This window comes from Rhinichthys klamathensis, unplaced genomic scaffold (assembly GCF_029890125.1).
Source record: "Rhinichthys klamathensis goyatoka isolate OS25496 unplaced genomic scaffold, OSU_Roscu_1.1 h1tg000133l_1, whole genome shotgun sequence".
Lineage (NCBI taxonomy): Eukaryota > Metazoa > Chordata > Actinopteri > Cypriniformes > Leuciscidae > Rhinichthys > Rhinichthys klamathensis.
Window position 1 is genome coordinate 75,533 of NW_026606668.1, and position 26,747 is coordinate 102,279.

Sequence of the window (26,747 nt, forward strand, 5' to 3'; positions counted from 1 at the left end):
CTTTCAGAAGAGACATGATCGCTTTATATGATGAACACATTTAATTTAAGCTTTTATTTACATATAAACATTCATCAACTCACACACATCAGCTGTGGTAAACGGAAGCTCAAGCATGTTCGCTTGATGACAATGAATCCCATTGGTTCTTGCACGTCAAGCTTGAGCTTCCTGTTTACATCTCGTGTGTTTGAGCTTCAGCAGGAACCAATGAGGTTCAGTCTTGTGTTACGCAGCACGATTGAGCTTCAGCAAGAACCAATGAGGTTTATTCTTGCTCTAGACGTGTAGTAAGCTCGGTTGGGCTTCTGTTTATGTTCGCTGATCAATGTTATGCGAATAAAAGCCTAAATTAAATCTGTTCATCATATAGTGTCTCTATAGCGATGAGAATATTGACATCTGAAGTCTGAAAAAAATGGGATTTTTAGTCTCAAATCGTAAAAATTAGAGATTGATCCCAGGCAGATATTTAATTAACTTTTTTTTTTATAATTTGGGAGGGACATTACACATTTTCTTATTAGAACATAGCCATAACAACTTGTCAATTCTTCAAATTACATTTTTAATCTAACCAATACCACAATGTGTTTACAGCATCTAATGTATTTACCACTATCACTATAACTGTTCTAACATTCTTTAAAAAGACAATTTAAAAATCTTTCATTCCCAATTTAATTCGTTTATAAATTCCTAACCACATGAAATACTGTATCTGTTATTACAACATCAAATAAACCACTCTGATCATACTCCTTTCCTCCTCACCATATAATACAGTGAGGAACGTTCATCAATGATGCAGAGTTTATGAAGTAAATCATTACTCTACACCCGATTCACGCTCAGAAAAGAGTATCAAAGCTCTTCATCGTGGGTGGGGAGACTCGTCACTTTAGAAATGCACTTCCAAGTTAGAAACTATAGAAATGATCCCTGAAAGTATAGTCTTAACTTTCTATAGCAAAACCCAGCTCGAGTCTCTTCTGTCACTAGATGCCTCACAGACGGTAGGGACGACACAGAGAGAAGTGACATTGAATGCTGAAACAATGGGGTTTTCGTTTCGTCTCAAATCTGTTCAAAATTCGACAGATTGACTAATGTCAGATGAATATTTAGCAAACTTTTTTTTATACAATGATAGAAAAAATTCAGTCATGATGGTCGTGTATAAAAATTAGTTAGAACATTAAATTACATCAGTGCTTCAGATTATGTGTTTAATCACAATATAGTAACCCTATACGATCACTATATCTCCATTTTTACAGAGTGCACACGTCAATCTGTTAACATGGAATATTATTTTTCTAGACATTCTAGTATCGTATAAGTTAATCTGTTATTAACAAGTTTTTAAAACCACTCTGATCATACCCCTTTCCTCCTCACCATATAATACAGTGAGGAACGTTCATCAATGATGCAGAGCTTATGAAGTAAATCATTACTCTACACCCGATTCACGCTCAGAAAAGAGTATCAAAGCTCTTCATCGTGGGTGGGGAGACACGTCACTTTAGAAATGCACTTCCAAGTTAGAAACTATAGAAATGATCCCTGAAAGTATAGTCTTAACTTTCAATAGCAAAACCCAGCTCGAGTCTCTTCTGTCACTAAGTGTCTCACAGACGGTAGGAACTTAAAAAACATTGACGTCTTCATAATCATTAATGCTTCAAATACGCGCAGCTAAGCTAACGCACTTGTTGATTAATGTCGTTTGTAATAAATACAATTGTGCTAATCCAGTGATTAACGTTAGTTAAAGCGCTCGATACTTAGCATGGCAACTTGTAAGAATGATTTCCCGACTGTTAGGGGCATGTCGTTGTATTGCTGTTCTCCTGTGTTGTGTAGAATAGTGATATACAGTTATTCTATTTCTTAAAAAAAAAAAAAATAATAATTCTCAGAAACCTGTCGAATATGCTTTTAGAACCGTGTCTCTTTAAACTCCTCCCTGCTGTGAGTGATGACGCGAGCAGCGCTAAACAGCTGACGTCACGCTCACACGGGTTGTTTTCTTGTGAGCCCGTGCACTTCTTAATCTCTCATACTGTTATTAAAACTAACAGATCTTTAAGCGGCTATTTCATTGTTTCCTTTAGGTTCCATATTCACTCATTTAAACGGGTGTTGGGTCGCTAACATTAGTAAACACTAGATAGGTTCGTAGCTAATGCTAATGGTGGCGTTGGGTATTTCTTGAATTTCTGTTTCATTTCGTCAGGCCTCTTAAAACTGACACCGCCGAGAGATTCAAGCGTTAGTTTGCGTTTTGGCAGTCGAGGATGAACTGGATTTTCCCTCTGTCCAAGGGCTCTGGATCGATCCCTCCTCTGAACAGTTTACAGAAACAAAGACAGAGACAGATCGAGTCTCTCAGAGCTGCTCACTCCAAGTAAGTCTCGCTCAATGGCTGTGTCCCAAACCTAGAGAGCTAACCTAAATACCTGGACAGCGTTTAGGTATTAAAACAGCAGGAGGAAGCTCGCTAGGATTTGAGACAGCCAAAATGTACTAACTTATACATCTAATGATTTCAGTATTTATAACACGTGCTCGCTGGTCGGCTCGATGACATGAATCATCCGGAATACCCTATGTATGTTGTTGTGTTGTGTTTTTGTGTGTGCGCGTGCGCGCGCGCGTTCTGGATGTGCCGTACATGTTTCAGATTAAAGTATTAGCTCTTCATAGTTTACTCCAGATCCCTTCTTACTCAACAGGACAGGTTTTAAATTAGTGGCACGGTACACCCTGTATTGTTTCTTAACAGACTGATAGAGCCATTTTGTTCCTGAGAGGGTTTGACTTCCTTAGTTCTGACCATAGACTGTTCTGACGAAGTGACATTTATTAGTTATTAAGTCCACACGATCTGGCCCATTACGCAATGGAGAGTTCATCAAAATTCATCTGAGCAATCGATCTTTCAGTTTCGTAGAATGTAACTAATAAGCAGCCAGTCTCGAAAACAATACTAAAAGTGAATTCTCAATTCTGAGCCAAGATACCAAGCGATTCGCAAAATATTATTGATAGTTCCCAAACATGTTTCCCGAATTCCTCCATTGGTCTGCAAAAAAAGATAGCCCCGCCCCCAAATAACGTGATTGGCTGAGATTTACTAACAGGTGGAGGCCTGTTTTTGAGGGTATTTGTATGTGCAGTATTAAAGGGGTCATATAATGCCATTTTTGTACAAGCTAATATGATTCTTTAGGGTCTAAATTAAAAGTTTGTAATATACTTTAATTAAAAATTCTCATTAGTATTGTAAGAAAACACTTATTTTATTTGGTCAAAAACAGCTCTGTTTTCAGCACGCCGTTTCAGTGCATAAGACTTTAAATGATAATGAGCTTTGCTCACCCCGCCTCCTGTTCTGTGCGTACACCGTTTGTAACTCAATAACACAATAACCATAACGCGTTGTTCATTATAAACGTGGGATTATGAATTATATTGAGAACATCATACATAGAAAACATGCCGTAATGTACCCTAAGTGTAAACCTTAGACGCATTCATTGAGAAGCGTGCAGCTAGCGATTTGCAAAGATTAATATAAATATTAATATAAAGTTTAATAAAACGTTACACTCAACTTCAGTTGTTCTAGAGGTTCAGCAGGAACACGAATATCTGGTACCGATCCTTTTTTCATGAGCAGCTTCTTACCAAAACCAGCTTTATACTGACCCTCCTCGTTTATAAAGCAGTCTGGTGAGAAATGATTTGCGCAAACATGAGAGCATTGACGTTGCTCGTGGGGAATATTCCCTTCGAAAACAAACTCAGCCACTGCGTCTTCAGCGGTTCGGATTTAGGAACATTAAAATGACTGCTGTGTTCGTTATTACACCCAAGAACAGAACACCACAATCGCTTAGACGCCAATCTGCTCATAGACAGTGCTCCAGCATATCAACAATGACCGCGCCGGTCCACGCAGACTATGATTGACAGCTCGCTCACGAGTGAGGGCGGGTCTTTGTTGAAACGCTGCTGTCAATCAACAATCGTGGGAGGGGCGTGCGACCTTGTGACGTCACAAAATCGAACGGCTCAATTTGAGACAGGGGAAAACATATAAGGAGATTAAAACAAAAACACTGAATGGATTTTTATCATTTTATGATGGTTGTGTACAGGCACTGCCAACACACATTTCAGTACAATCAACTTGTAAAAGTGCATGTACCATTATATGACCCCTTTAAAATTGACAGTGCTATTTTTTTATGGAATATAGCAGTATTGATGTAAACAAACGTGATTTTTGTTCAAAATATTTTGCAGTCCCTCTTGCAATGACATCTCATTTGATGTCTCCGATGACGTGTTTACTTGTCACTCACATGAAATCACAACAATGCAATAGCAGATCACAGCAATAGCAAACCACAACTATCCAATCAATTCAACAAACTCAAGTCACAGCCTACATACACAAGCCGTTTCGCTCGGATATATGTCACATATTCAGTCATATTGATCTGCCTGCATTTACACATTGTATGAGAACTGAACGGAGCTGGACAATGACATTACTGTTTTCTCCAGAGCGGCTCTATAGATAAATTAACTAAATTAACAACTTTTTTTTTACAACAAAATGAACCATCACTGAATTTCCTTAAGCTGGACTATGACACTATTTTCTTCTAGATCTGCTGTACAGCCGAAACAAATTTTGTTGCATTATTTTCCTGTTATCACTGTAAAGCTGCTTTAAAACAATTTGTATTGTAAAAAGCGTTATATAAATAAAGGTGACTTGACTTGACAATAGGGAAGAAAAAATACTATCTCATTGTCTGTTTCATGCTGACTTTATAAAACAAAAAAATGTCCCAAAAAAAAGTCTACTTATTTGTCTGACTTAATTCTGATGTCTCCATAGTCTTGCAGAAATTCAGAAGGATGTAGAGTACAGACTTCCTTTTACTATCAACAATTCAACTATTACTGTCAATATGTAAGTATACAATTGCATTTTGTTTTATTTTTATGCATTTACACATGGTTTTGACTTTTAAGTGTGGTTTAAATTGACAATTGCTGTCATCCACAGCTTACTCCCACCACAGTTCCCTCAGGAGAAACCAGTGGTCAGTGTGTTTCCACCAGTAGGTCATCATTTAGTAGACGGTAATAATGGAACAATGGTTACCAGCCCACTCATAACTAATGTAAGTTATTTGTCATTTTATATGACTTATGTGAAATCAGTCCTTCTGCACTGCATGTAAATGTTCTGATTTTCTACTCAGATTTCTTTTAGGTAAACATGAAATCAATACTTATGTAGCCTATATTTACTTTCATTAATACACATTCCTGGTCTTATGATTTGTCAGTGCACTTTATTAAATTATTCAAATCGCCCAAACGTTAATTTAATGCCGCTTTTCACAATCCAATCAATACCTTTTGGATAAACTTCTCAAGTCAAATGCCTTTTTTGTGTTCATTTTAAACTGCATAGCTATCTAAGTAGGCTATGTATTATGCAACAGTAATGACATTTTCGTTTTCTTTTCCCTTTTCACTAGTTTGGAATGCATTCAGATTTAGGGAAAGTTATTCAGAGTTTGCTAGATGAGTTCTGGAAAAGTCCTCCTGCCTTGATGTCAGGTCCCAACTTTCCTTAGTGAGTTTTTTTTTTTTTTTTACCATGTTACTACAAGTTAAATCATGTCTAATAAGGAAGATCTCTAATTTGTGCGTTTGTTGTTATCTTTGTCTTGTGGCTCAGTATGTACAAACCATCTGGGATGCCTCCTTACCCAACTCAGAGCTTCCATTTTGTTCCTGCCTTCCAACCACAGGATGGTCAGCGGCCTATTGGCCCTGCCCCTGTGCCACATGCAGGGGCGGAGCCTCAACAAGCCCCTCCCCGACCAGCAGCACCAGCTTATGGACTCATCACAGACCTTCCTCTTCCTGTACCAACTGCTGATTCACAGGTACCTAATGGGCATTCAGTCCAAAATCAGCCAGTTGGTATACTACTATTGCATTCACTGTGTTTTGCACAACTACATCTAGATACACTTGCTCACATTGTGTGTGACGCTGAGTACTTGTGTTCTTCTAAAAATAATCCAAATTAAATACAAATTCAAACCACATACATTTGTTGCTTGAATTGATTTGATAGAAATCATATTTTAAGTTAATTTCTGATGTTCAGACTACAATAATATGATTTGGGATGTTGTGAACAAAATAGAAGCTATAGGTGATACATTTGCATGCATCATTATGTTTACTTTAAATTTCCATCACCATCTTTGCCACCTGCTACACATCATGATTCATTAAAAACAAGGCCACAATCATTTTGTACAGTAATCCTCGTCAGTTTCACGTCACACATAATATTAAGAGGTTAATTCACACTGTATAAGCAGCGTAGGGCAGGTGCAAGTTTCTGAGACATATTTCCACCATGACATATAAAGTTGAAACTCTGAGATACTAAGTCTTAAGTCTGAGATAAAAGACAGTTGGAAATATGAGATAACATAAAATGTCAGAATAATTACTTTTTATCTTATCTATTATGATTTTTATATTATGTCGTAGTGTTTAATCACTTTGACTTTTATCTCATAATTAAATTATGACAATGTTAATTACCCATATTAACAGGTTACAGTATCCACACTGTTTGTATAAGCAGTGTAGTGCTGTGTAGCATAGTTTTGCAAGATTGTAAATCATAATTGACATGAAAATTCGAAATTATGAGATAAAACGTTGAAATTATGACACACTGTAAGAAAATATAGTCTGCTCCGATCCAACTTCCACTCCAATATACAGTATGCCAATTGTCATAGTAAGATAAAAAAAATAATTCTGAGATAAAATGTTGAAATTTTGACATACTAAGTCTGATGTAATTTTTTTTTACTCATGTCAATTTACATTTTTTTACTTATAATTATGACTTGTCATTTTTTATTATTTTTTATCATATAATTGACAAAAAGTTGAAATCCATTAAACATTTTTAATTGAGATAAAATGTCAATTTTGACTTGTGTAAATTAAAAAAAAAAACTTCTAATTATGACTTGTCAATTTGTATTTTGTATCATATAATTGACTTAAAAAGTTGGAAATTTTAAAAAGTCACAATTATGAGATAAGTCAAAATTATGACATTAAAAGGTAAAATTATGAGAAAGAAAACTAAGACAAAATGGGCTACCATAACTCCTAGCACACTGAATGGTAACACTCAAAATGCACTATATCTTTTTAATCAGCATAGTCTTTTGCAACATAGGCGTTTATGAAGCAACATTCAATAATGGAGGGCATTACTCACCACTTTCTGTGTGGTGTGAACACACAAGAACACACATAATTAAATTCTCACTCTTGTTGTCCTTCCTTTGTAGTCAGGTCTGAATGGACACATATACAAGATGCCTGAAATCCCAGATACATTTCCAGAACTATCTGAGATGAGGTACGAAACTTCAGGGCATTTGTTTTGTCTTGCATTTGTTTGTTCTGAGGATGAATCAGATCTTGTTTTTTAGGTAGTTTACTGTACTAAAACATACACCAATTACTTTAGTCTATTCTTAAAAATACATATGAACTTGACATTACTCACATTCTGTCGTCTTGTGTTTATAATCTAGTGTTTCTCAACTGAAGGACATGAACGATCAAGATGACGTGCTGTTGGAGTTCTTCATGTGTCTGCCTCAGCTCAAACAAGTAACCTCTGACAAAGAGGAGCTGGTCAACAACATTGTAGAGATGGCCAGTGAGTTTCCTGAGCGCACTGCCAATTGAGCTAGTTACTAACCTCTAGATCAATTTTAGACTAAAGTGGGATCAGTGGGTTTTTTCACAGATAACTTGAATCACCAAACTAGCCCTTAAAACTATAAATTCACACCTGTCACACATTTCATGTAGATCAGATCAGTGTTTTTGGTTCAGTTTTGCAAATAACAGAAGGAATATATTTTGCTTTCAGAGAAAAACCTACAGCTTGAGCCTCAACTGGAGAGCAAGAGACAAGAGATGTTGTGTAAAGTACGTACTTTAACAAATGCTGTCACAAATACTTGGGTCCAAAAGTCTGATTTCATTTTTCAGTTAATTTTTTTTTTCATTGTCAATGTTGATAATGTTATGGTAATAAAAGAGAAAAAAATGCAAAGTAGAAGCATTCATTTCACAAGCTGTCTCAGACTTCTGGAGCCCAATGTACATTGTAATCTTGTCACCTTCTTTCCTTTTCTGATGCTAATGATTATCCGGTGTGTGTTTTTTTTGTGTGTGTGTAGTATGAACAGTTAACCCAGATGAAGTCGGTATTTGAAACCAAAATGCAAAGACAACATGAGCTCAGTGAGGTAAAACACACATGCAAAGATGGAAAAAATACTATTTTGCATTTATCATTTTGACACCTGATTGTGTGTCTGTTGGACAAGGAGCTGGAAAATATAATATTCCAGTCTTCATATGGTCTAATATTCAAAATATCAAACCTCAGGATTTTGCATACCTGTTGTGTTTGTGGTTTTTCTGCCTCCATATTGTGTTTTGCTCTCTTTTTATTTTGTATTTATATATATATAAATATACAAACAAAATTTAAATTAAAAATACAAAATAATAATAAAAACTATATATATTCACACACACACACACACCAGTTTTTGAAAGAAGTGTCTTTTGCTCACCAAGGCTGTATTTTTTTATCATAAAAACATTAAAAACAGTAATATTTTGAAGTATTATTATAATTTAAAATACCTCTTTTTCTATTTTAATATTATTCCTGTGATGCCAAAGTTGATTTAGTGCTTATTTATTATGATTTTTAATGGTTCTAGTTTATTCTTATTATTATCAATATTGGAAATGATTTTTGCTGCTTTTAGATTTTAATAATAATAATAAATTTTATTTATAATGCACTTTACATTTCAAATAAATCTCAAAAGTGCTACAATAGCAAAGAGGGTAAGAACATCAAAGAACATGTAATTAAGATTTAAATTTTTTTTGCTGAAACCGTGATACCGTGATTTTTGTCAGGAATTTTTAATGAATAGAAAGTTCAATAGAATAGCATTTATTTGAAATAATAAAAATAATTTGTAACATTATAAATGTCTTCACTGTCACTTTGATCAATGTAAAGTGTTATTTGTCTTTCTTTTTTTAATCTTACTTAACCCCAAACTTTTGAATGGTAGTCTATCACACTTTCCTCAAAAATATTAAACAACACAGCTGTATTCAACACTGACAATAATAATAATGTAGAAAAAAGTTGTTTCTTGAGCACCAAATCAGCATATTAGAATGATTTCTGAAGGATCATGTGTCACTGTAATTAAGCTGGAAATTCTACAGTTTTTTTATAGAAATGTTAATTTTCATATTCCTCTGCCAGAGCTGCAGTCTGAGCGCGCTGCAGGCCAGATTAAAGGTAGCGGCCCATCAGGCTGAAGAGGAGTCTGAGGAGACAGCGGAAAACTTTCTGGAAGGAAAGAACGAGATTGACGACTTCTTAGGCAACTTCATGGAAAAGAGAACGGTATTAAAACAATATTCAGTATGAAACAACAAACAAATGTTTATAATACATCTTCTATGCACCTCCAGTAGAAAGCATTAGGGAAATTGTAAAGCACCACACAACAATTACATACAATTAATCATGCTGTTTTGATAAGCATAACTTTATACAACATTTCACAAGACTAGTGTGATGTTCATGAGATGTTCTTTTTGTTGTGCTCCAACTTCCTGTTACAAAAGGAAGTCGGCACAGGAACACTTTTGCATTGCGTCTTATCTTAAGGTCTGATATGAAAACTTGTGTAACGTGATAATGATGTAACATTCTGTTTCAGCTTTGCCATTGCAGAAGAGCCAAAGAGGAAAAGCTCCAGCAATGCATGAACACACATGGACAGTTCCCCTCAACACATTAGATTGAATGTCCCAGTGCTCTCTCCATGGAGGAAGGTACGTTTCCCTCAGCGAAACTCAGCAGATTGATTCACTTGTGGTAAGAAAGTGTTTTCAACACTCATGTTCATTTCTATTCTTTATCGCAGGTTTGGGATCAATCTACCAGCAGACCGGTGGGCTTGAGACAAGCAGCACATCTTGTGGCGTCTACAGCCTTGATTGGGCAAACCTAGATACATATGACAAAAAGAGATTTCTGCATCATTCTTTAATGAAATCAAAATGATTTTTGCACATGATTCCAAAAGTGTTACACTCACAAACAATGATTGAGTAGACCAGATGCGAGTACGTCTGGATGTGCCCAGTCTGGCTGTGACCCAAAGGAAATCTGTCCTTAATAGTGTTCAGAAACAGCCGGAGTTCTAAGCTTATTAGTTGAGTTGATGATGTGACAAATGTGGGTTGGGCCTTGTACGCACTTGAAAATGATTTTGAACAATGTTAATGCTGCCGTAAACGTACGACAAAAACATACTGTATTTAATAATGTTGATAAAAAAAAAATCCTTTATTATAATTAGACATTGTATTATATGTTTATTTAATTTGATAGGTTAATAAAACATTTAGAATAATCTCTGTTATGGCTTAAGTGTGGTTTTGCATCTTCAGTAACTTTAATGAAATGACAAAATTTTATGAAATATACACTGGAGGTATATGCACAATATATCGGCTGTGAGCCGATTTTAGAGATTTATTAAATTCATAGGTTTTGGTTGATATTGGAAAGGGAATTGGGCTTATTTCCCCTACTTTTAAATTGAGATTGTTTGCCATAGGGCTCACTTAAAAACATATTTAAGAACACTAGAAATTTAATTACGTTGTTGAATGTAATATTCAATTATGAAAACAAATATCCATGTAGTAATTTATTTAAAAGTAATGATTTTAGAGTTCAATGTTTTATTTTTAATATATAGGCAAAAACAGTATTGGATTTTAATTTTGCATTTATCGATCATCTGCCATAATATTAAAAATAAATACTGGTTTATCAGTGTATTATCGGTGCATACATAAGAGCTCAGTTTCTGCATAAAGGTGACATGTGCCACTTTTCATTGATAACAAGTAAGCCATTTGTAAGTTTTACACTCTTCTTCCACGAAGAGTGTAAACACTTTTTGGCTCTTTCAAAGCACGGCTGAGTTTGACTTGTTTGTCCAACTATAGAAGATGGTGTATAAGTGCTTAATAAACCGGTTTGGAACAATCCTTTTTACTCTTTCCCCGCCATTGACGGAATTTTCCGTCTTCCCGTGTTTTCACTGTTATACGGTGGTGGGCGCTATTACGCATCTTCTGAAAAAGTAGTGAATATCAGGATCAAAACAGGCAAAAAAGGAACAGAAACAAGCAGTAAAAGCATTGCTTATGCACGTAATCTTTGGAAAAAAATAATAATCTTTCTTAGCTTGTTCAAAATGTTGCTTCTTTTATGGGACTTACCCACATTCAATTGTTGATAAAAAAAAGAATGGATGAAGCTAGAATATGTTTTTATATTTTATTTGTTTAAAGTAGAGGCTCTGTTCTTTCTTTTGATATATTGTATGTTCAGATATTCATACAACCAATCTTCTGGGGGCCATGAAATGTTTGTGAAAATTTTATAAAATCCTGAAGGTGATTGGCAACTTTTTTTAAATAACACTGGCGGGGAAAGAGCTAATGGCGATAATTACACATTTCACTATAATGTTCATCAAAGAATGACAATAACTTGAGTACCCAGATACACCGTTCAACGCAAGCATTCTCAGCAAAAATTGGCTCCAGATATGCTGTAATTTTGTTTGCTGTTTGTCAAACATTTTATTGAGAGCATTTTTTGCCCTATATCCATATGTTCCAGACAAAACCTACATAGCTGAAAAGTTAATCATGTGGATGTGTGAGGGATTGATTGTCTATGTGTCAGAGTATGCCTAGTTACTGAAATGGGAAGTAAATGTAGTGTGGGTGACATACAGTTCTTGTTTTCACATATACAGCAAATTCTCACAATTTCTATTTAAGAGTTCCTTTGAATACCAATGAAACACGCAGGTGGGAATCTAATAGTCTTGATAGGTACAGACCAAATTCCATGAGGATAAGGGCTATGTTTGGAATGGAATCCTAGCATCCTCTTCCTGCTGTATATAGTATGTGAAATTAGAAAGCATTATAAAATGCTTTACATTTCAAACAATAGAATATTACTCTACAGTCATCTAGCATACGTTAAAAACAAAAACAGTTGCATCATATTTCTCAAACAAATAAAAAAAAAAAACCTATTGGTAATCAAGAACGCTGATTAAAAAAACGCAGATATTCCAGTTTATGCATTGCTTTGTGGGACACAGTATTTTAAGCTGTGTGTATTTTGGCAAATGTATTCTGGATATCTGATATATGTTCTGTGTATTAGTATGAGTAGTATGGTAATATGCGGTTCCGTACATAGTTATGGAAATAAAATAATTACGCATAAAATATACAAAATATACAGTCAACCCAAAACATTACACAGGAAATAACTTTACTATAATGGAATAAGGTCTTATTGCCAGACCATCTTGGATATTGTGCACATAATTAAATATAAATTCACACACAGATTTAAAAAGAAAAATTAAAATAACATTAAAAATACAACATAGTTCCCAGTTTGATACTGGTTACTGTGCTTTTATCCCTCATTGTCACCAGTTCTGTTTTAGTTCAGGCGTTTGTTTTGACCACCTTATCCTAATCGGGGTCCTTAGCGTCGTCTCCAGCACTGGAGGAGTGGCTACTGAGGTCAGCCACGCCTGACTCAAAATCGCTGCAGGTTGAAAGGTCATCGGGGTCACCACTTTTAGGTTGGGCTGCTAGCTCTAGTGGCAGTGTGAAAGGAGGAGTGTGTTTCTCACTTCTCAGTGTGGTGAAATAGTCCAGTGGGCTGCTGAGTTCACACTCGCTTGGAATTGGACGGCGGGCCCGTTCAGACAACTTCTTGGTCTCCTTCCTCTCCCCTGAAGTTTTCTCCTTCAGCTCGACAATTCTCTGTTTAGGTGAGCAAGTTTGAAGAGGTCAAAGTCTGTCAGTTGTACATCAGTGCAGCAAATAAAAGGAACAAATTCAATTCTAATGAACCGTTTGAAATGGAACACTAGCATACTGTAATGTGTAATATCAGAATGAATCCCATCCCAGAGAGGGCGAGGTCTACTTGGTTATACTTTTTCAACTGCTATGATACATATGTGATATTTATGCATGCAAGTGTATGCCTTGTCCAGCGTCCGTCTCCCGTGGTACCTCCTGGTGGGTGCTAAGCTCCTCCTCCAATTGTTGTGACTCCTCCCTTACTGCGTTCAGGCAATCGGCTGGAGACTGTGAAGTCACACTTTTCTCTGCACGGCCGTACATCCCCTTCCAAAACCTAGAACATCATTTCCAATTGATTAATCCTTTATTGAACAGTGTTACCCAACAAACCAATTTCATTCACTTTGCAAAGAACAATATATTAAGGATGGTAATAAAATGGTTAATGAACCTGTATGAATTTCTTTATTCTGCTGAACACAAAATAAGATGTTGAAGAATGTCGGTAACCAAACAGTTGATCGGCCCAATTGACTTCCATAGTATTTTTTTTCCATACTATGGAAGTCAATGGGGTCCGTCAACTGTTTGGTTACCGACATTCTTCAAAATATCTTCCTTTGTGTTCAGTAATTCACACAGGTTTGGAACAACTTGAGGGTGAGTAAATGATGACAGAATTAATTTTTGGTTGAACTATCCTTTTAAGTTATGCTTTTGTCATTTAAAAAAAAAAAATTTAGACCTCACGAAGATTTGAGAAGCAATCGGCAAAAGGTTATACTGCCGTTGTATCGCTGTGTGTTAACCACGGACTCTTCACATCCTCATCCTTTGGAAGTCTTTACAAAGAGAATTTGCTTTTGCAGAGCAGGAAACAGCATCTTCTCGACATGTACACAGCACAAACCAGCTACACTGTTTGAGGGCGGGTCAAGGTAGACGTTGTTTGCGGACAGCCAATGAAGACCACAGACGGGCATTATGCAAATGTGTTACTGCGTTACGTATGCTGGTCACAGAAGTGAGACTGGAATTCTTTATGACTCGTTTAGGCGGTTCAGGGTCGACTCTTTCGGGAATCATCATGTCTTTGGGAGACAATAACTTTATTTATTGAGCATTTTTGACTTTACAACTTTGCAGATCGTTTACATTCATAGAGAGCTATATTACACACTGCATGAAAGGTAATAATGGAAAAAAGCATAATAGGGGTACATTAATATTTTTTATTAGGGGTGCCCCCTTATGATTTTGTTCATGGCCGATTTTTGTAACACATTTATTCGTTGTTTATTTGCTCTATAACTGTCTAAACTGGCCTTAAACAGAAAATATCTGTAGCCAGCCATTTGAGTCAACCACTACATTTTAATTATGATGCAAACAAAGATGCTAATGTAACATAACATTAGCATGAACAGGTAATTTTTTTATTTAAATCAGATATATAAATTCAAGATTTAAAGCAAAAACAGAATGGTCTGACTTTTGTTTTGTGAAAATATGCTATATGCTACACCTGCACAAAACAAAAACAGCAGACGGACTGAATGAAAATTCAAATCCACTCTCTGACAGTAGGTGGCGCTTATGGAACAGCAGCAGTATAGCGTTTCCTTGTTTCCCGCTATACACAAAGCAGCGCTGCTTAAACACAACATTATACGAAGGCAAGAGGACAAGAAAATGCCATCTATTCTGAAGACAGTTCCCTTCAGAGATAAATTCATATAAACCCCTAACGTTACCCCCATTTCAATATTTATATTTTTCTTCCCATATTTCACAAACAGTGAGCTTGCTGTGCCTGTTTACAGACTTCATAATATTCCCACACAAATGACATTTTGGGAAATGTTTGCAAAGCAGTTTGTGTGCAAGTCCGGAATAGATATCCACCAAAATAAAACTTAAAACCGTTCCAATTTATGGCCAGTCAACCAGTGCATCTCTATATTCTATTATTGTTCAAATCATCCCCTGGCCCGGATTGGGCTGTATGTTTGACATCCCTGGTCTGGAGTCTATTTCACCAATGATAAGTGTAATAAAATAGTTAGCACAACATTAGCTTTGTTCAACGCTGTTTTTACCAAGTAATGGCGCTTTTCCACTACACAGTACCAGCTCGCCTCGGCTCGGCTCGGCTCGACTCGACTCGCCTTTGTTTGGTTTTCCACTGTGTAAAAGTTGTACCTGTACCTGCTTTCGGGTACTTTTTTTCGTACCACCTCCGGCGAGGTTCTAAGCGAGCTGAGGCGAGCTAAGCCGATACTAAAATGTGACGTGAAAACAATGCCGACTGCTGATTGGTCACAGAGAATCTGCGTCATCATTGCACGCGCCAGATGGAGTATCCAGAATAACCCCGCCATTTTTAAATAGTTTGGCCAGAGATAGTTACTAAACTTACTTACTAGTATTATGGCAACTCGGAAGAATACGCCGTGGTCAAACGAGGAGGTGCAGACATTCCTTTGTTTGGTTGCCGAAGAGAGGATCCAGCGAGAGCTTGATGGGGCAACGAGGAACGAAATGCGTCGCTATGACCACCGGGTACTATTTGTGGCGGTACTTTCTGCAATGGAAAACGGAGCGAAAAGCGAGCCGAGTCGAGGCGAGCCAAGGCGAGTCGAGTCGAGTCGAGCTGGTACTGGTAATGGAAAAGCGCCATAAAACTTGTATTTATCCATTGCCACACTGTACCTCCAGGTAACATACCTAAAAAAGGACCACCATTTCATTTTTAAAACTACTCTCTTCCTGAAACACCTCAAGAATTAACTCGACGAGGCTTACATGAGAGGTTATTTAAATCATTAAAAGGGACAAACCACCCCAGTAATTACATCAAACAGTAGCACTTATAACGCAACAGTCTTTTTTAAGTGCCTTGGTGTAGAGTTTTTTCATTAGCTAACATTAGCTAAAAAAAACAAAAACATTCACAAAGGTGTCACTGCAAGCTATTTTGTGTTCAATATGGTTTCATTTCACATTCTCATTCTGACAGAATGGAGCTTTGTCATCTCTGAGCTAATTCAGAAGGAAGCACAACTATTGTACGGCATGAAGGAAGGTTAAATGATCATTTAAAGCCATCATGGCCATTCAAATTGGGTTGACTTACTTGAAGCAGTAGGCAGTGGTGAGAGGTTTCAGAACACCCTGTGTCTGACTGTGGTCTGTCCTGTACAGAGGGTTTGTGTATTCGGCCCTGTTCTCCCACAGGTGCGGCCACAAAGAGTGTGTTCGCTCTTGTAACCTGCATAGTGTACAAAGAGGGAGATTGAACGAATAAACTAGCACATTAAGGTAATGAAACCAAGCTGATCCAACAGTTCGATTACCTTTTATGGTTGTGGTAAGCACTTGAAATAGAATCGAATCTCAACCTCAGTTTTTTTTTTTTTTATTGCTGTAGTTGGTCACAACTTAAACATTCATACATTTTCAGTCTAAACTCTATTGTCATCAGTAAAGTCTTTTGGATATTGAACTCTTGAACGAACCCTTTTTTGAAGAAGTATTGGCATGTTTGTCTAGTCCGCTTTGCAGCTTATTCTGGCCAAGAACTGGCCACTTAGGAAAAGAATCTAAACATGTAAAGGGATGAACCATAGGTCTCAGACAAGCCTCCACACCATTCAGACATCTGACCTAGTTTTTTGGTGCGTTCTACACCGTTGGCACTAGCCGGACCTCCATTGGTAGCTTTTCGGGTCGATTGAGCACGTTGAATTGGCGGCGCCCATCTGTGATCACTCTTATTGGCTGTTCCAGCTTATGCCTCATTTCCACCAAGCGGTACGGTACTCAATTTTTTTTTTGCCATTTCCATTGTCAGAAGTTGTGAATGGTAGCCTAATTCCGAACCGACCACTTTTTTTAGACTCTTCCATTGGGGTACCTAGCACAGTAGTCCGGTACTAAAGGGTGGAGCTAGAGTCACTGCAGAACGTTGATTGGTTGACAGAGAATTGTCACTTGCGTGTGCTTTTTTGACTTTTTTGTGCTTTTTCTGTCTATCAAGCAAAGATACTGTTGGCGTTGGAAACGCAAGCCGGATCATGGTTTACCGTCTTGAAGCGTACTGTACTGTCCTGTACCGCTTGGTTTGTACTGTCCTGTACCGCATTAGTGAACCAGTGTATAAGAAGAAAAACTAATGGGATGGGATGCTGGTTTGCTGGTCCCCAGCTACTCCAGCTCAGTTTTGCTGGAGAACAGTATGGCTATGCTGGTCCACCAGCTAGACCAGCTCCAACCAGCATAAACCAGCCTGGACCAACATGGAATTTATTTTGGTTTAAGATGGATTTTTCAGCAGGGTACTACTTCCAGGTTCTGAAGTGTATATCTGATGGACACTTTACCATCCAATGATATCACAGGAGAGGAGTTGTGCATAGCAAGGAAGCGTCACGTAACAGTGACAAGATAACGGATGTATATTATTATTCCAATCATACTACCCATTTCCACACTATACAGAGCATCCATTTTAATGGTTGCAAAGTAAGTTTCAAACCAATTGTAGTACATATTAGACAATACATGATTTCTGACGCATCATTTGTTTACGGTTTGTGTATAGCCACAGTCCTAGCTCTTCCGGTTTCCCATTTTGAATGACAAACACTGACCACTGCCACCTGCTGGTATGGAGAGTTATTTCCTCTCACGCAGATGCAGTATGTACATAGTAGTTGGCCATTGGCTGTGGTATTTGCAGTGTGTTCAAACACAAGTTTTTGGTCCAGACGCAAGCAACATGAGTTGACACCACAATTGGCTTTCGTCGCTACTAGTTATTTGATCTTGGTTTGTTGTGTCTGGGCCTTTAGGAGCTGTAATAATATTAACCCGGCACCATGTGGCACGTTCATAAAAACCTGTGCACCTGGACTCACAAAAGTTATGTAGCAATAGCATCAGTTTGGATCCTGCCATTGTTGGGCAATTTCCCAGTAAACAGACTGTGGGCTATCTATACTAGTACATCTACAACATCACAGTTCAAAAAGTAATATTTCTGTCAAAGCTGTGACCTAGCAGTTATCCTACATGCTCTGACACGTTGCAAGTCTGCAAGTGCTCATGCAGCTGGTGCGAGTACAAGTCTGGCAGATTCTGCTGATCCTGTTCGCCCCTCTTCTCTTTCTACTATCCATATCCATAAAAAAAGTGGCAAAATGTAGTTGGTTTTCTTACTTCAAGTCTCTCCTTTCTTTCTGGCAATTGCCGATGAAGTTCCCGTACTGGCAGGAGTAGATGTGTGTGTGTAGCTGTATGAGGAATCGCTCATTGAACTCAAACGCACAGGGGAACTGCTGTATCAACTGCCACACACACTCCAGAAACTGGTCCATAACTGGGGAAACCTCCTTAGGGTCACCGTCAAGATGAGTGTACCTGAATGTAAAAGATTTTATGGCAACACTTTATTACGACAATCCACTTAAGACATTCTACTAACTATAAGTAACGTTGCAACTACCAGTCATATTAGTAGACTGTCTGCTTAATATCTGCTAACACATTATTTTGATGGTCACCCAACAGACATTCTACTGACTAGAAGTAACTTTGCAACTTATTCTACTAACCCAAACCCTAACAGTCTACTAATACACTAATGAGAGTTAGTTGACATGTACCGGTAGTTGAAAAGTTACTCATAGTTAGTAGAATATTTAGCTAGTCCACTGTAGAAAAAGTGCAACCAATTTAATTAATAAATGAAGATGAAATGTAATTATGTAGTTGATGAAATGGTAGAAGTAATTATATAGTTCACCTTCCAAAGATTCTGTCATCCTTTACCCTCATTTAATTCCAACCCTTTCTTTTCTCAGATTTCATTCGCACTTTTATTACAAAACAAGAAAGGACTAGTGGTGTTTGGTGTCAGTGACATCACACCAAGACATGCCAAGTTTGAATATGCACGTATGCAAACTACTTTTAATCATCAAGTAACTTGTGATCGTATGACTTCAGAAGACTTGTAATATGTTGAAGAGTTCTATGGGCCACTTCAATTTTGCCTATGGTCGCTGTAAGCTTTTTCTATATAGGGAGGGGGAGGGGGCAGTTTGAGCATTCTTGAAAATTTCTCTTTTGTGTCATAAGAACATTTTCATTTTTTGGTAAACTGACCCTCTGTAGCATTTCGTGATTATATTGTAGTGGCTCACCTAAAGCTTAGAGACACACAGTATAACACTGTATACCGCATGACTGACGGTTTAGTCACAGTATCTGTTATGGATTGAGTAATGAGGCCTTTCTGGTTTTGTATGTTATCCATGTACAACAAACACAGTAGAAGAGATTCACAGAAAGCTGTTATTCAATTCAATCATGCAATTCAATAAATTACAAACAAATGCAAGTCCGACATGCGAGTCCAGAAACGTGCGAATTGAAATGAAAAACACAAACCTGTGGGAAAACTTGTGTCCAAATGACACCCAGTCCTTTTCAATCAGAACCTATAAAAGGAAGAAGACTTGTGTTTAAATACTGACAAAAAAAAGAAATGTTACAAATTTAGTCTTTATAGATGATGTTAGACTAGCACTATTTGAAAAGCAAAGCAAAATGGATCAAAGTTCTTATTACCATCAGTCCCTTGATAGTTCTGTAGTATGAATCTAGTAGTACACTAGCCACCGAACAGGCCTGAGCGGTTCTGTCCCAACCGTCTGAACAGTGCACCAGAACACTCACTCCATCCTCCGCCACTGCCTGTGGACACACATGAACAGAATAATACATATGTGATTGTGCCAATGAGCCAATCACATGCTATTCGAACTTAGGTTTTCAACTTAGGTACTAAATCATCTTTAAAACTTTCTAATAAAGTATTGCCTTTGCAATGAAGACTCCAGCATCTAGTACAGCTTTGATGTGTTTTAGCCACCCAGAGTTCTCCAGACCCCAGAGGAAATCACTCATGGTGGGAGCCACAAGATCACCAACTGCAACAAATAGACAGAAAAGGTGCATTTCCATATGGACAGGAAGTGATCACCAGACAGGTATCTGTAATAATGATTAATCCATCTACCATCTATAAGCTTCTGTTGGCTGTTCCTCATGACATGGATGTTTTCTATGCCAATGAACTGCAGTTTTATGTTAGTGTAGTGGTCCTCATTCTCGTAGCCCTTCCCAGCAGCACGATTAGCCATGGCATTCAGCTGAAAGCAGTAAACAAACAGCGTTTCAAACTAACAATACTGTTAGTATTTTGGATTATTTACACTATGGTACATTATGGCATACTGGTATAGTTATGGTAAGGTACATTATGGCGTAGTACATACATTATAGTGAGAATTAAAGGGGGGGGGGGGGGTGTGCAAAAATACAAGTACAAATAAACACATATTATACATATTATAATACATACATATTAACACATATTATAAAGCCAACAATATTTCAGGATACAAATATCAATATATACTACCTTTCAAAAAAACGTGTCAGTAAGATTAACAAAAAAATAAATTAATACTTTTATTCATCAACAATGCATTAAATTGATCAATAGTAATACTACAAATGTTCACATTGTTACAAAAGATTTCTATTTTAAATAAATGCTGTCTTTTGAACCTTCTATCCATCAAATAATAAATGCAGTTTCCACACAAAACATTAAGCAGCACAACTGTTTTCAACTGTGATGTACTAAGAAATGTAACTAGATAATCCAGTCAGTAAATAAGAATGATTTCTGAAGGATCATGTGACACAGAAAGCTGGAGTAATGGCGGCTGAAAATTCAGCTTTGCGTCACAGGAATAAATTACATTTTAAAATATATTCAAATACAAAAAAGTTGTTTTAAATTGTAATGTCAAAATGATACTGTTTTTACTGATCAAATAAATGCACCATTTGTATACATAAAAGACTTCTTTAAAAAAAAAAAATATCTTAAAAAAATCTTGCGTATAAACAGACAGACAGATAGATAAGAAAACTTTCAATCTACCCAATCTAAATCTCAACAGCTTGTCCAACCTGTTTTGTGTGTGTGTGTGTTTCTAATCTCTCACCTTTGGCCTTGTGTCCACCACATACATGAACTCGCTGACAGGGTTTGACTTCATGATGGCCTGCAGCATCTGCTCATCGTCTGAGGAGCGTGCACTGAAACCAGAAAGAGGCTGACTGCTCCGACAGATTGATGCCTAGAAAAGCAATGGTGTGAGAATTTAAAAAGTGGGGAGGTGGAGACAACCTATAACATATTAAGCTTAAGTATAAAAAGTAAAAGCTTGCACAGGGTTACTCTTGAGTTTAAATGAGTATCATTATTTCTGCACTTACACTGGAGTCTCTGTGGTAGTAGGAGAGAACAGGAAGACGTCCTCGACTCCGGAACTTGGCACTGCCCACAATGACAGCAGGAGAGACTGACTTTGGCACATACAGCTCCGACGGGTAAGTGTCACACAACTGCCAAGCAAAATATTCAGATTACAACTATTGTTTTACATTCTTAAGTTCAGCAGCGACTGTTTACTTTAGAAAGAAACATTCCTGTAATTATTATACAAGATTCATCAATTCATTTTTTTTTTTTCAAAATATTGCTCTGTAAATCCATCAGCTCTAAACTTGCTAAGCAATGATACATGCTTTTACAGAAGATGCATTTTCATGTGACTTCAATTAAATTTTTTACAAATCGTGTTTACTAGCCAAACTTTCAGTGAAGAACTGCATTACCCTTAAAAAATCCACCAATCAGAGGTGTCGCTGTTACCATCAATAGCTTGATTACTATGAGATTCTGATGGCTTTTATTTTCCACAGAGGAATGGAAGTCACAGTTTTGAAACTACATTAGGTTGAGTAAATGACAACAGAATTCAGATTTTTGGGCTAACTATCCCTTTAAGTACATAGTCTTCTACCTTTGTTCAGTATTCATATACATCATAAACAGAAAAAACAAATCCACACATTGCGTTAATATTGTTTTTGGCTGTGTAATTTAAGGCGTAAAACTCAAACACTGATCTCTGAAATGTTGTGTAAAAGGTAATCATGTTTATTGACCCTGAGGATGAACAGGCATCTGAGCTCATACTGACTCTGTGCTCATGATTGGCTGCCGTGGCATGCCAGAGGTTTCTGGGTATTCCCATTCGAATGAATTCTGCCTTCAGGTCGATGAAGGCCCAGGCCTTTTCCCTTAACTCTTTATCCAGGTTTGGGTTAAAAGAGAAGCAAAACAGCTCTCCATAGCGCTCTGCAAGAGAGAGAGAGAGAGAGAGAGAGAGAGAGAGAGAGAGAGAGAGAGAGAGAGAGAGAGAGAGAGAGAGAGAGAGAGAGAGAGAGAGAGAGAGAGAGAGAGAGAGAGAGAGAGAGAGAGAGAGAGAGAGAGAGAGAGAGAGAGACAAGTAAAAGTTAATGAGTGTGTGGGTCCCATGGGCGAAACTGTATAGAACTGTGCTCTCTGACGTTGCCTAAATTTCACAGACGGTGTATTTCATAATGCACTGTGATGCAACAGCTAAGACCTAGCATTGTCTAAGCAAAAAAGCCACAGTGTTCACTTTTCACAGAAGAAAATGCTAATGTAAGGATCATTAACCATGCTTCGCCAAATCATATGCGAGTAAATTTGTTACATGATATCAAAATGGAGGCTCACAGCTGAAAAGACACTAGTTTAAACTATTTCTAGTAAAATGGTTGTAATAGAAAAATACTGTAAAAATGCTACGGTAAAAACCTGATTATTGGTTAACCTTACCATAACCTTACCAAAGTCACCTTACCATATACGGGGAAACACTTTAAATGGCTTAACATCACATTATATGTATTTTTAATGTAAACAAACTGACATATTTATGGTTTTTATTAAGTAAAAAACTATTTACGGTGAACGTTCCCAGAAGTCTCAATGCGACACATCACATATGATTAAAATGTATTTAACTCATTTTGTTTCTTCTTTTTTTCATCAGTAATGTACATCAGGGAGTTTTGGCACATCAGGCACTATTTATTTTAGTGTATTTACCTGATGGTCTTTTGTCTGTGTCTGTGACCCCTGTGGATTTGAGACCTGGCCATCCGTCATGTCATGTGACTTTCTATTTTATCATTTAAATTATTATGGTGGTTATCACTACATTTCAAGGTACAACGCAGATTATTGTCTTCAAGTAAATGTGTATATATTATAATAACTTAAAAAAATATATGGTTATAAGTTGTAAAATATACAACCACCAATTTCCCAACCCATAATACCCGAAGCAGTGTCACCATATTTTTTTACATTGAATTTCTGGCAACCACAGCTGGCAATCTAGAAACTCCCTAATTTCAATACCGAGCTAAACCCTAAAAGATAAATGAAAGCCAATATACATTCTGCAAAGACTATTCTGTGACATTTTAAAGGAATAGGTGACTTTTTTGCACTTTTTTACTTATACTATGCATTTTACTTTACCTGGATGTGAAAGACGAGTGAGGGAAGCCAACACATCTACACAGTCCTTCTCCTGTGGGATCAGCAGTCTATAAACATGGAAGTTCTTACAGCGGATAATGAGAGGGCTTCCTGATGGATTTGTCGGGAGTCTCTCCACATTACCCATCAAACTGTGCAGAATCTAGCAGAGCAAGAGAGGTCTTTAGTGCCCGTGGAACTCTGGAATCATATTTATATTCTAAGGACCTTCTTGTCTAGACAAAGTAGATAGATTCTAGACAGATACATTGACTCTTGTGTTTAATATAGATTATTATTTTTATTTTTTAGAGCAGATCAAAACAGAATAAGGCAACAACAAATGCAGTTCTAGCAATTTATAGGAGACCAGTTAACATAGTGGATGACTTGTGTCACTGTGGTTTAAACAATTGGGGTCATTTTCAAGAGGAAGCTTGATTGTCTGCATGGAAAGGTTTCGATTCCTACCCAGGTCTCTTTGCGGGCCTCCGAGTTCTCTACAAATATAGTGTGAGTGGAGGAGAGGTATAACGTTCCCACCATAGACTTCCTGGGGGTCAGTTTATCAAACATGCGGACATTTTCCACCTGGAAAACAACAAATCATAAAATATAATGTATATAAAATGCTACCAACCTTGTGATGTACATTATATATTGTCAAGTAAAATAAAATAATATCCTACCCTACCCTACCAAAAAATATAATGGCTCATAAGGTCATGTGAATTATTTTGCAATAATTACAATCACAATCATTTCTCCAGCTTGGCATATTCAAAAACCTTCATTTAGATAGGGCCACATCTTCTATGTACTTGACCTAATGTGGATTATTTTGCCCTTGATTACATTAAAATAGTAAAATATCATTCTAAAGAGTATGCATTTAAAATTAAATGGCATCTGCTGACTCTCATGGTGCATCAGTAGTGCTCAGGCAGAACCATTCAGATCTTGTTACAATGCACTATAATAGATGAAGGAAAATGGGGGCTTCGTGGCCTATCATTGGGCTTATTCTGTCAAACCATATTTTCAAAAGATTATTTTGGAAAACACATATTACGTTTTTGTCAAAGCATATGCAATTCAAAATGAAAGAAATCTAGAGAATGAATGCTGCACTGTGAGCTATCATGAAATGCCGGGTCGGTACATAAAAGGACATCAGCAGTACCTTTGGTGTTCTGATGTGCTCCATTCTAGAGACGGCCGTCCAAATGATGCGCAGAAAATTAATCCAAACCGACCGGGGTATTGGCTCTTTATCAGGTCAGAAGAACAGAGCAGGGCGTCGCATGTTGGTTAAAAGAACACCATTAGATAACAGTACGGCCCGCTGGTAGTGTAATTCAAGCCATGGTTCTGGTCAAAGTGAGGAGATCCGCCGTGCGCTCAGACTGGTACACGGTGGACAACGCGCGCACACACTCACACACTACGAATCCTACTATGGCGACGGCTTGGTGCATGAATATTACCTACGTTGTGTGACGTTAGTCCAATAAACCTCACTGATTGGTTGAAAGGCAGACAATGATAGGTGGGCTCTAGTCAGAAGGCGAATGAACTATTCTCTTTTTGAAGAAAGTGTGGTTTGTAAATTGTAAATAAGGTACGTTACTGGACGCTTTAGGGAGGCAACCAAGCAGAAACAGGCTATTTAATATGTATGATCTAAACCCCTCGCTATAGTAGGATTCGTACTTTGCATTACCGTGGATTATTTCACAAAAGCGCATGAGCAAGCATCTCTGTATCACTCACAGACTATCGCCCTTGGAAACAATAAAGAATAGGGACAAGAATATGGTTGTATTTTAAGCGCCACTCTATGTAAGGCTCCGAATAAAGATCTGTATTATTTGAATAGTTGTATTGATTGATGTTTATAATAGCCTTTCTAGGATTTCAATGATTTACAGTGATTAGATCCTTTAATTACGTCGATTTAAAGTTGATTTCCAGTCACAGGATTACAATTGGCTGAGACTGAGTGTCACACAGTTTTGTCTTTTATCATGTGATTTCAAGCACGCAGTATTTTGTGCTATTGTATTTTGTAATGCACCAATAATGTTTCACAATTTAGCTTAAGTCATTTCAGTGGCCTTTTATCATGATGCATTTCCAACATCAATTGCTTCTTTAATGTCATGATCACTCTTTTCACAGAAAACAAAAATCTTATTTTACTTGATTACGATAAATGTTGTAGTTTCTGTGGATTCAACATTTGTCCAGAAGGTGGCGCTAAATTACAGCCGTGAATAATACGTTTAAACTGTTTATTCAGATGCGCTTTGAATATGGTAACGTTTCCCTTTCTCTAACTATTATAAAAATAGAATAATTATTTATTTATTTTAAGTACAGAATCATATGTCAGAGGAGGTGCTGCTGGTTTATAATCAAAAGCTGTTGCCCTTTTGAGTTTAAAACTTCACTATTTTTTTTGACTGTCAAATTTCTTCTATCCAATCCATTCTAACCCCCTATTATTATGGGACAACAAAACTGGTAACAGCTTCGGAAAATGGGACATCATATACACACCAGGTTTATGTAACTCAGTATGTCCATCTGTGTTGCTTATTTATTGGTTTTAATTGATTCTGATAAATGCTATAGGCTTGTATTTTCCAAACCAACTTTTCTTGGACGTCTGGTAAACTTTTTTTTTTCAATACAACGAATTAAACGTAAACTACGTAAATTTTGATTTTTTTTTAGTAGACTATCAATTATTGGACTAACGTGTCAGCTGCTAGGCCTAACATTTACCACCCCATATCACTGTATAATTATATAATTTCATGATTGTTTGTTTCTTTTATATGAATAGGAATTCATAACGAGGTTCATAGTAAATTTATTTGACTTGTACAATAAGTTACACCTATTTTGTATGTTTTATGGTATTACCAATTCTCCTCAAGAGTGGGCGGGACTAACACGCAAGCCGTTATGTCATTTGTTTGATTTCAGCAAGAGATCAACGCAGACCATACGCAGACAAGACAACGCCATTAATATTCATGAGCCCAACAGCCTGTCAGGCAGACTGCCTGTAGGTGGAAAAGGCAGTCTCTACTGTAGGTGAAGA

The 26,747-nt window shown here is 37.1% G+C and overlaps 2 protein-coding genes and 2 non-coding genes across 4 annotated transcripts; 1 reads left to right on the top strand and 3 right to left on the bottom strand.

Moving 5' to 3' along the window:
* Positions 1 to 743: 743 nt before the first annotated feature.
* On the bottom strand, positions 744 to 958 carry LOC130089572 (small nucleolar RNA U3). The gene has a single exon (XR_008807587.1). It is a non-coding gene; the product is annotated as a small nucleolar RNA U3 (small nucleolar RNA).
* A 412-nt stretch (positions 959 to 1,370) lies between these two features.
* Positions 1,371 to 1,585, bottom strand: LOC130089574 (small nucleolar RNA U3). Its single transcript, XR_008807589.1, has one exon. It is a non-coding gene; the product is annotated as a small nucleolar RNA U3 (small nucleolar RNA).
* A 399-nt stretch (positions 1,586 to 1,984) lies between these two features.
* Positions 1,985 to 10,626, top strand: vps37a (VPS37A subunit of ESCRT-I). Its single transcript, XM_056256785.1, has 12 exons — positions 1,985 to 2,413; positions 4,922 to 4,996; positions 5,093 to 5,210; positions 5,574 to 5,671; positions 5,777 to 5,987; positions 7,434 to 7,504; positions 7,683 to 7,810; positions 8,027 to 8,085; positions 8,340 to 8,408; positions 9,461 to 9,604; positions 9,924 to 10,038; positions 10,131 to 10,626. The coding sequence occupies exons 1-11, from the start codon at positions 2,304 to 2,306 to the stop codon at positions 10,002 to 10,004; spliced, it is 1,164 nt and encodes a 387-aa protein (XP_056112760.1). The 5' UTR covers positions 1,985 to 2,303; the 3' UTR covers positions 10,005 to 10,038; positions 10,131 to 10,626.
* A 2,252-nt stretch (positions 10,627 to 12,878) lies between these two features.
* Positions 12,879 to 25,073, bottom strand: mtmr7b (myotubularin related protein 7b). Its single transcript, XM_056256786.1, has 14 exons — positions 24,819 to 25,073; positions 24,107 to 24,226; positions 23,636 to 23,798; positions 22,260 to 22,417; positions 21,490 to 21,618; positions 21,216 to 21,350; positions 20,216 to 20,348; positions 20,017 to 20,126; positions 19,765 to 19,890; positions 19,585 to 19,634; positions 18,352 to 18,552; positions 16,268 to 16,402; positions 13,314 to 13,465; positions 12,879 to 13,086 (listed from the first exon to the last, which is right to left on the bottom strand). The coding sequence occupies exons 1-14, from the start codon at positions 24,840 to 24,842 to the stop codon at positions 13,025 to 13,027; spliced, it is 1,698 nt and encodes a 565-aa protein (XP_056112761.1). The 5' UTR covers positions 24,843 to 25,073; the 3' UTR covers positions 12,879 to 13,024.
* Positions 25,074 to 26,747: the final 1,674 nt, after the last annotated feature.

Bases quoted from the DNA above. Each gene is read 5' to 3' on its own strand.
- mtmr7b (XM_056256786.1), bottom strand. From the start codon at position 24,842: ATGGAGCACATCAGAACACCAAAG. The intron at 21,619-22,259 runs GTCAGTATGAGC...TTTGCTTGGCAG, and splicing joins CAGCCAATCATGAGCACAGA to TTGTGTGACACTTACCCGTC. The intron at 21,351-21,489 runs GTAAGTGCAGAA...TTGCTTTTCTAG, and splicing joins ACTACCACAGAGACTCCAGT to GCATCAATCTGTCGGAGCAG.
- vps37a (XM_056256785.1), top strand. From the start codon at position 2,304: ATGAACTGGATTTTCCCTCTGTCCAAGGGCTCTGGATCGATCCCTCCT. The intron at 7,811-8,026 runs GTGAGTTTCCTG...TTTTGCTTTCAG, and splicing joins CAACATTGTAGAGATGGCCA to AGAAAAACCTACAGCTTGAG. The intron at 8,409-9,460 runs GTAAAACACACA...TTCCTCTGCCAG, and splicing joins GACAACATGAGCTCAGTGAG to AGCTGCAGTCTGAGCGCGCT.